This window comes from Centruroides sculpturatus, unplaced genomic scaffold (genome assembly GCF_000671375.1).
Source record: "Centruroides sculpturatus isolate CEXI.00-Female unplaced genomic scaffold, Cexi_2.0 scaffold167, whole genome shotgun sequence".
NCBI classification, from domain to species: Eukaryota; Metazoa; Arthropoda; class Arachnida; order Scorpiones; family Buthidae; genus Centruroides; species Centruroides sculpturatus.
The window spans coordinates 411,315-421,471 of NW_019384372.1; the positions used below are offsets into that span (position 1 = coordinate 411,315).

At 28.6% G+C, this 10,157-nt stretch overlaps 1 protein-coding gene across 1 annotated transcript in view; it reads right to left on the reverse strand.

Moving 5' to 3' along the window:
• LOC111615272 (twitchin-like) overlaps positions 1–10,157 on the reverse strand; it is a 263,599-nt gene that overhangs the window by 29,206 nt on the left and 224,236 nt on the right. The window contains exons 106-124 of the mRNA XM_023356687.1: positions 8,220–8,423; positions 8,031–8,142; positions 7,742–7,917; positions 7,381–7,659; positions 7,132–7,304; positions 6,930–7,059; positions 5,608–5,910; positions 5,408–5,519; positions 4,713–4,885; positions 4,344–4,631; positions 3,062–3,227; positions 2,858–2,979; positions 2,735–2,773; positions 2,586–2,648; positions 2,412–2,505; positions 2,137–2,340; positions 1,903–2,044; positions 1,618–1,821; positions 1,539–1,560 (exon numbers count right to left, since the gene is read on the reverse strand). Of these exons, the coding sequence (XP_023212455.1) occupies positions 1,539–1,560; positions 1,618–1,821; positions 1,903–2,044; positions 2,137–2,340; positions 2,412–2,505; positions 2,586–2,648; positions 2,735–2,773; positions 2,858–2,979; positions 3,062–3,227; positions 4,344–4,631; positions 4,713–4,885; positions 5,408–5,519; positions 5,608–5,910; positions 6,930–7,059; positions 7,132–7,304; positions 7,381–7,659; positions 7,742–7,917; positions 8,031–8,142; positions 8,220–8,423 (3,006 nt within the window). The remainder of the gene's footprint in view (positions 1–1,538; positions 1,561–1,617; positions 1,822–1,902; positions 2,045–2,136; positions 2,341–2,411; positions 2,506–2,585; positions 2,649–2,734; positions 2,774–2,857; positions 2,980–3,061; positions 3,228–4,343; positions 4,632–4,712; positions 4,886–5,407; positions 5,520–5,607; positions 5,911–6,929; positions 7,060–7,131; positions 7,305–7,380; positions 7,660–7,741; positions 7,918–8,030; positions 8,143–8,219; positions 8,424–10,157) is intronic.

Here is a 10,157-nt window from a genome sequence, read left to right on the forward strand (position 1 = left end):
ATTAATATTGCTAAAAAGACTTATATATCAAGTGTTTTGTTAAAGAGTACTGTTCAAACTAGTTACATTTTACAATCACCACAAAGCAACAAATGCGTAAAATTGCATTTTATTTATTAGAAAATAAATAAATAATTAATGGAACAAACAAATTGGAATTATGAATTCCAATTTGTTTCATTGATAGAAAACTTGTTATTTAATGGTTTAACAAAATTTTTTCTTCTTTTTATTAAAATGCAAAATTTCATTTTGTTAGACTATTAATCACTCCCACACTCAATGAACCATTATCTCCAGTAATGCTTACATTTTTGGGAACAAACGTTTGAAATTGGAACAAATGCACATGCTATGGAGCGTTGGCAACTTCTTGCTCTTCACATATGTGAAATTCGAAATTATAAACATATTTAACCCTTTAAATTTTTAATAAAGTTAATTTCCTTTAACCTAAGAAACTTGACCTTAAAGAAACGAAATATAAAATACATGAGAAAATTTTAACTCTTTCTATTCAATTATAAACATTCTCACAATCAAACCGTGTGTTGTTTATAAGTATCGGCGAAATTCGTCAGATTGTTGTCATGTTAACACCAACTTTAACCCCATAACTGCTAGGACAATTGGTCACCTGAGAAATTTTCTCATCAAAAAGGTATAAAAGCCCGTCTCCNAAAAGTAAGAAAATAAAATATCCCAGTAATGTATAAGAACATTTCATACAAAAAAATATTTTTGAATTATGATTGTGATGGAAATTGCACAAAACTTTTTACATATATTTTCCTGCACAGCAAATTGATTGAATAAACTTAACAGATTAATTAATGATTATACATATATTGTGTTCAACATTTCTATAGCATGTTATAAGCCACATTTACAATAATATATCAGGTTATGCTAGTTTAAGGAAAAAAGCAACATGAATATCTTGTTTATTTATAATGAAATTATTACTAAAAGAAATGATAAAAAGCAACTAATAAAATTAACTAATACAATTTCCCTAGCATATCAATATTAAGTTTATCATATTTAATCAACTCATTCTAGAAAAATACCACAAACAAAATGTAACATATTTTATTTCAAGCTAAAAAGATGTTGGTAAATGAAAAATGTTTCAGTATTATGTCTAAAAAGTCTAAATTTATAAATTAATATTTTAAGAGTCTGTTAATCTGGCACCCTCTGAAAAAACAGTCCAATATATTACTATTTTGCAAATCAGAATTTATTTGGACACAAGATGCACTGAAGATCTCAGGTGGGGTATGGCCAACCACACTGCTACATGTTAGGCAGTCAAGAGTGATATTTTTCTTGATCACAACTCATTTTGTTACAGCTTTGTTTCTGCTGGACTGAACATAGTATATACTATTACAAAATGTACAGCAACCTCTGCAATATTCAGATCATATCTAGTTTATCAATTTTTGTAAATATACAAAAATATCTGGTAATCCAGCACCATTCATCATACCGTAGGTGTCAGGTTAACAAACTTCTACTATTTAAAAAAATACATTTTATAAAGTCATATTTCCTCTTCAAAATTATAACTTATACATAGGTTTTATATTTTTAAAAGATAGTAAATAGGACATACAAAACATAAGCAAGAACTCCTACAGCCCACATATCAGTATAGAAACCAACAGGTTCCCTATCAACAATTTCTGGTGCAGCAAATTCAGCCGTTCCAGTTGATATTTTCACAACCTCTTTAGGATCTAACTTTGTAGCCAGTCCAAAATCTATCATTTTAATGTTATTTCCAGTTTTAGTTTGACACATAATATTCTCTGGCTATAAGCAAAAATCCAGTGTAAAAATTAAATATATTTAAATTACACAAATATTTTAATTAGGTAATACAACCAAATTTACCTTAATATCTAAATGGACAATATTTTTCTCATGCATATGTTTTACTCCTTCACATATTTGTCTCATATAATTGATAACTTCTGCTTCAGACATTTTATAATTATCATCAGTAATTCTTTCAAAAAGTTCTCCTCCAGCCATACTAAAAATATTTTAAAATGTTTCATAAATAAATATATAATAGAGTAATTTATAAAAAAAAATATTACATAGAAATTAAAACTGTATACATACAATTCATAAATCAGTATCATTTCATCATCATCTTCAAAAGCATCATGCAATCTAATTAATTTAGGATGATGTAATTGATTCATAATATCTATTTCTTTCTTAATTACAGACTTCTCCAATGGGTGTGTTATTGGGATAAATTTAGCAGCAAATATGTTTCCTGTACGTTTTTCTCTACATCGATGAACTACACCAAAGGCACCTCTGTAATAATGTAATAAATCAATTAAGTATCTTTTATTTTTTAAATTGTGATACTGAATATTAACACATACGTTCCAATTTCTTCTAAAATATCATAGAAGTCATAAACACTGGATGTTTTTATATCAACAGGTCCAGGAATATATTTTTCATAAATATCAAATACTATAACAAAAAATTAAATTATTTGATAAAACATTCATAAAAATAAAATTTTATTATAGAAATTAATTAAATTTTTATACCATATTGATCGTAATTTGTAACTTTGCCTTCAGGCTTGCCCCTGACTCTTCGACCAGATGCATCTATTAATTGCAAGTAAAAAAATGTATTTATTAATCATAATTATTAATGTTTTAATAAGGTTAAATTATATTTGATTGTTACTCACCAGTATATTGTTTTCGCTTATGTCTATCCTTTCCAGATTCTAGAATATATTAAGTTATTTCATTAAAAATTAATTTAATGATATATGACTAATCCTTTGAAAAACTTCACCAATTAAACTTACGCTTTGTAGTAATTACAGTAGTTGGATCACTTGGTTCACTTCTACCATAAACATTCTCTGCATATATTCTAAATTCATAATCTTTACCAGGATTTAAACCAGAAACCAAATGATATAAAAATCTAAACAAACAAATAGCTCATTCATAATTCTGAATTTACATCATTACAACATACTTTACAAAGTAAAATACTTAATACTTACCTGGTATTTCCACACCTAATCCAACTGCTTAATGGAACTTCTCTCTTCTCAATTAGATAATTAGTAACATGACTTCCTCCATCCCAAAGTGGTGGTTTCCAGGATAAAGTCACTGAATCGTCAGAAATATTTTCAACTATTGGGAATCTGGGGGGATCTGGTTTATCTGTAATATGTATTTTTGATAATTTAATTTAAATTATAAAAATGATTTTTGATTTTAATGAAATATTATAAATTGCTGTAGAATAATTTTCTAGTAAAACCTGACTAAACAGAAAAACTTTGGAATGGTGTGATTTTCTGTGTTAAATTCCACACATCCAACATGGAAATGAATAGAGGTTTTTGGATACGAAGAATGTAATTTAATCTGGATAAAGCAAACACTTAAGATTCCACTTGCAGATAAATAAGTAAAATTGTCTCCAGGTATAATGGTCATTGCAGAGCATGACAAACTGTATTCCAAGAATGATTTCAAAGCTTGTCAGAGAAACTAAGATCACATGATGAGGGGACATATGGACAGAAGGTCTTTGTTGGACTTACCCAAAGGCAGAGTTGAATACTTTTAAGAATTAAGAAATTTCAAGACTCAAATAAGTTATCCAAAACAAGCAATGAATATAACTTGATGAAAAGAATGAGAATAAGGTAACACAGTGTCAATTTGTCTTGTACGGAATAGTTAGTAACTAACTCATACCAAGGTATTCAAAAACAAGTTGATTAAAGTAAACATTTAGAGTATTAAAATTCCTCGAGAAATCTGATCACAAAATAACTTGGTCTCTGTATTACTGTATATGATCAAATTTCAGATGGCAGAGCTAATTCTTGGTACTTGAATTTGCTTGTTCACTGTTGTGTGAGCTCATAAGAATAGCATCCATTTCCTAATATTTAGCAGAAGTTCTTGGGAACAACAAGAACTTTTCACAATCAAACAGTTTTCAATTCCTGATTTGAATACTCCCGTATTTAATTGGAATCACTTTGGATTAAGACCAGTAATAAAAGTATGTGTATACAAAAGTGATTTCACTATTTAAAAAAAACGAATTTAACTGTGTGGCATTTATATAGTGTAAATTAAGGTTAAAAAAAAGAAAAAATAGTAAATACTGTTCAAAATGTAAAAAATAATTCAGTACTGTGCAATTCCAGTTTACACAGGTTTTACTATAAATGATAATTAAACCTAGCAAAGAAATATTTTATGATAAATGTGATGGTTTTTTTATGATCTAAAAATTGGAGAAATTATATATTAACATACCACTAATCTGTATCTTAATAATTGCTGAATCAACACCCAATTCATTTTCTGCAACAAGTCTGTATGGACCACTGTCCAATTTTGTAACATCACGAATGACTAAAATAGCATGACGTTCACCAAGCTGTACATCATAATGACCACCACTCTCAATTTCTTCTCCTTCCCTTGACCATTTTAATTTTGGTTTAGGGAAACCAGTGAAAGGTATCTTAAGAGTTATATTTTCTCCCTTCTCAAAGTTAGCTAGTTCTCGGAATCGTGGAGGAACATGAATGTGAGGAGCAGCTATTAAATTTGTAAAATATATATTAATAAATTTTATCCAAATGATTATATTTTTATATTAGTTTTACATTAAACTCTTACTCTTAATAAGTAATTCTGCTCTGGAAGTTCTAGTTCCACCCTTATTGCTTGCTCTACAACAATACTCATCAGCATCTTCTCCATAAACTTCAGAGATAACTAAAGTATATGTTTCTTTATCTCTCAACATTGAATACTTTCCTCCTTCAAATAATTCTCGCATGCCTTTGTACCTGAAATAGAGATAATTTCAAAATTTATATACATATTGTTAATATAATTTTAGAACAATTTCATGCAAGTCATAAAACCACATAATCTTTATCATCATCTTATACTCTTTCTATTAATTATTAACTCTTATAAAGTAATTTTTAAGTATTTTGCTTCAACTGATTTATTGAATTTCATAAAATATCTTTGAAATATAAATAATATATTTTTGGAAAAACTTTTTATTAAATATTACTGATGATATTTCTGTTATACTATAATAATAATTTAAGTGTTTATCGAAAATTTTTAAAAGTCTTAAATTTTATTTGATACTAAATATAAATAAAAATGTGTGGCTTTATTAAAAAAATTAATAATACAGTTATATGTAACTAATAGATTATAAATATCTTTTAAATTAATTCATTGTGTAATTATTATATAATCTGTAATATGGTTGTATCTAAATTTTCAAAAAGTTGAAAGTGAAAGAAATCAACTGTATTAGAATTTTAGACATATAAATAAAAACACTATACCAAGTAATATGGGGCTTTGGATTTCCAGTAACTCTACAAGAGAATTCTGCTCGTTTATTCTCTACAGCCATAATTGTTCTTAGTGGCATAATAAACTCTGGTGGTTGTGGTGCTAAAATTTTAAATAACATAAATTATAAAATATTCAAAAAAATTTTAGATTATTAGTGTAGTAGTAGTAACACTAAGTTTGAACTTACCATTTGGATCTTTAATATGTATAGAACTAGAGTTAGAGGATGGTGGACTGGTTCCAGCTTCATTCACAGCAAAAACACGAAATTCATATTGTCGCTCTTCTATTAAGTTGGAAATATTAATCTGAGTTGTAATGCAAAGATTTGGATTCACTCTCTGCCAAGTATTTGTTCCCACTTCTTTCTTGTCAATCCAATAACCTTGGATACGACTTCCACCATCAGATTCTGGTTTATCCCAAGAAAGATTGACAAAATCTCCTCCTACTTCTGTAACAACTGGAACTCCAGGAGCAGAAGGTGGGTCTTTAATAATTTTAATAAAGTTTTTTTAATCTTTTTAAAGATATTGCTATAGTATTTTGTAACAATGCATGTTTACTATGATAGTTATTTTGATAGGATAAATAGTATAAAGTTACATTTTAATAAATATTTTCTCTATATAGAATTATTTATAATAAAATAATTTATTAGCTAACAGATGCATATAAAAAGAATTACATAAAAAACTTTGTTATGATGTTGAAAAAATTGGACATTTGATAAAGAGCCATCTTTGAAATTAATTCAATGAAAAATACTGACATAATCAAGAAATTGTAATTCTAATAAATGTTTTTGAAGCATCTTCAGTTTATCCTCATATATCATCTAGTTTTGAAATTACAACATAAAAGTTGCCTAGATTTATTAATGTTGCTATGGCTTATTAAAGATTCTATCTGAAGGTAAATATTTCTGAATTATTGAAACATTAAAAATTGCATTGTGTCAATCATTTTTAATTTTAAAAAATTACATGAATTCCATTTCAGACCAGAAGTTCATATATAATTAATTGGACCTCCAACTCATAAGCTTTCCATATCTAGTCTCTATTTGCATCTAACTCCATTTTTTAGATTAACAAAAAATGGATGAATGGATAGGCATATGACAGTGGGAAATTATAGGTCTGCAATTTGAAAATTGAAGTTCAAACATCTTTGGGCTTTAACAGAATCAAGAAATGATAGTTTTATTGATTTATTTTGATTGGACATTGAAAGAATATTTTTCAGTTGATTTACATTCTTAAATCCTTTAATCACATAATCAAACCAACGATTGAGTATGAAATCTGTTATAATTACGTTTAATATCATTAGATGATATCTCTTAATGATCAGCACTGAGTTTTAAAGTGTTGATCTGATATACTATTATTCTAATTTTTAAATAAATAATAGAATTCTTCAATCTAATGAAGCATGAGCAAATATAAACCATATGATTTTTATTAAATTAAATGATTGAAATAAATTTATGATACTTTTGCCTACCATAAGGTGACTTGACAAGAACTGGATTAGTGCCATCCAAAGGTTTGCTTTGTCCATTTTCATTGACGGCCATTACACGGAATAAATATTCTCCACCCTCTGTTAATCCTTGAAGAGTACAAATAGTATCCTAGAAAAATAAAATTTATAAATTATTATTTATCCTTAATATTCAAAGTATCAAAATCAAATCAACTCTTACTTTACAGTAACTTGATGCAATCACCCATTGATTTCGACTAGTTTCTTTGCGCTCAACAATATAATGAGTGACTTTACGGCCACCATCATAAGCAGGTGGTCGCCATGCTATGGTAGCTGTATTTTTATTTATATCAGACACTTCTAATGGACCTTGAGGTGGTCCTGGTAGACCTAAAATTGAAGAATTAAATATTTAAATATTCTCATTTGCAACAGATCATTTAGAGTCAAGCAAATATATTTATACCTGTCACATGAAGAGAAAATGAGCCACTGTCAGATCCACTTGCATTAGTGACTACCAACTTATATTTTCCTTCATCCTTTTTCAAAGCTTCACGCACAAATATTATAACATAATCATCAAAAACTGTAAATTTAAGATGAGGACTTTCTTGTACTTCCAAACCATCTTTGAACAATGAAATTTCCAATGGTGCTGTGCCTGAGAAAAATATCTTAACTTTGCCATTATCATTCTCTGGAAAGTAAACTTCATTTGGACATCGTTCTATTTTTGGTGGAGCTAAATTAACAAAAAGTAAATATTTTTATGTTTAAAATGTTTGAATAAATTATAAATTTGAGATGAATAAAAATCTTCTTACAGGCAATAGTTAATTTAGCAAAACATCTCTCTGAACCAAGTGGATTGCTAATTTCACAAGTATATTCGCCTTCATCTGATTCCCATATTTCTGAGAATATAAGCTTGTAAACAGCATCTGGTGTTGCTACTGCCTTAATACGTCCAGCAGGATGAATTTCTTGGCCATTCTTAAACCTGTCACAAAATTATGAATAAATCTATTTTTATAGTAACGTTTGATTGCAAATAATTTATAGAAATGTCAACTTTACATTCAGAAATAATAATCAGAGAATAAATTTAATTACCATCTTGCAGTTGGAATTGGTTTACCACTTCCTTCACATTCAAATGTTAATCCTTTGTTGAGACTAGTATTTTTGTTAATTAATTTTCTTATAAATTCTGGTTTTGCTCCATCTGATAATAAAATATTAATAATAAAATTAATAATATATCAAAAATTAAGTATTATATATAGTAAAATAAAAACATACCAACAACATCTGTCACTTTAACAGGAGAAGTACATTGACTTGGTCCACTTTTTCCAGCAGCATTGATCGCATATACTCGGAATTCATAATTATTATTTTCAGTTAAATTCAAAACTGTGTATTCACAGTCAGTAGGAGTATAGTCATTGGCTTTAATCCATTGTCCTGTTGGACTAGATAAATCACGTCGTTCAATAAGGTAACCTGTGAAAAATTGAAAAGTTTCATTACTTTGGCTTTCTATCAGATCATTTAGAATAGCTTACAATGTACATATACAATAATATAATTAATATTGCTAAAAAGACTTATATATCAAGTGTTTTGTTAAAGAGTACTGTTCAAACTAGTTACATTTTACAATCACCACAAAGCAACAAATGCGTAAAATTGCATTTTATTTATTAGAAAATAAATAAATAATTAATGGAACAAACAAATTGGAATTATGAATTCCAATTTGTTTCATTGATAGAAAACTTGTTATTTAATGGTTTAACAAAATTTTTTCTTCTTTTTATTAAAATGCAAAATTTCATTTTGTTAGACTATTAATCACTCCCACACTCAATGAACCATTATCTCCAGTAATGCTTACATTTTTGGGAACAAACGTTTGAAATTGGAACAAATGCACATGCTATGGAGCGTTGGCAACTTCTTGCTCTTCACATATGTGAAATTCGAAATTATAAACATATTTAACCCTTTAAATTTTTAATAAAGTTAATTTCCTTTAACCTAAGAAACTTGACCTTAAAGAAACGAAATATAAAATACATGAGAAAATTTTAACTCTTTCTATTCAATTATAAACATTCTCACAATCAAACCGTGTGTTGTTTATAAGTATCGGCGAAATTCGTCAGATTGTTGTCATGTTAACACCAACTTTAACCCCATAACTGCTAGGACAATTGGTCACCTGAGAAATTTTCTCATCAAAAAGGTATAAAAGCCCGTCTCCTTCCCCTCTCGGGGGAGTGACTGATCAGGGAGTTGCCGACAGATGGCCAAGACAGACCATCACTTCCCTCTGACCTACCGTACAACATTTATCGGAAGACCTGGTATTTCAACTCGATCAACCTTCCAGAAAGTAAAAGCCCTCCAAAATAATTGAAAGAGGTATGAACGCTTTATTGTAAACTCTCTCTCTCATACGCGAATTAGAAAGAGTTTTGTAAATTTAAGTTCGTTAAGTAGTTAAATAAACTCTTGTTTGTTTTTCATGGTGTCTTTATCCGACTATGCCGCGTCTTATCATCGACCCCTCTGACACTCCTCCACTCACATACGCGTAACTGAGCGCGTAACAGATCGTAACGTCATCCTTGACAAGAAAGTAGGTCAGAGACAGGTGGCCTGAAGGAGAGGACTCCTCCTCCCTCCCGGTGGCTCACACATATGTAGTGCCAGACGGCAATGTGCTATGCAAAGAGCAAGAAGTTGCCAATGCTCTATAACATGTGCATTTTTTCCAATTTTATTTTGAAACTCAACATTTGAAGTTCCAAGGAAAGTCATTCTAAGTTTTGAATCCTGTTTTCAATTAATCTGAAGCAGACCTTGGGCGAGGACGAAAATATTTGTTCCCAAAAATGTAAGCGTTACTGGAGATAAAGTTTTGTTGAGTGGGAATGTTTATTAACACCGGTAATCAGATTAAAAGTTATTGTTAGACTATTATATTTGGAGATCTAAAACTGCAAAAAAATTATATTTTAAATTTCATTTATTCAGTTAATGAAAATAAAATGTCCAAACTAACAAACAGAATGATCATTTGTTTCTGCTTCACAGAAAAATGCCTAAACATACTTTAACCAAACTTCATATTTTAAATCTGTTGATTCAAGAGAAGGTTTATACATACATATGATCTTAAAATTTACATTATATAAATTAAACTATAATAAATATCATGCATCTATTAAT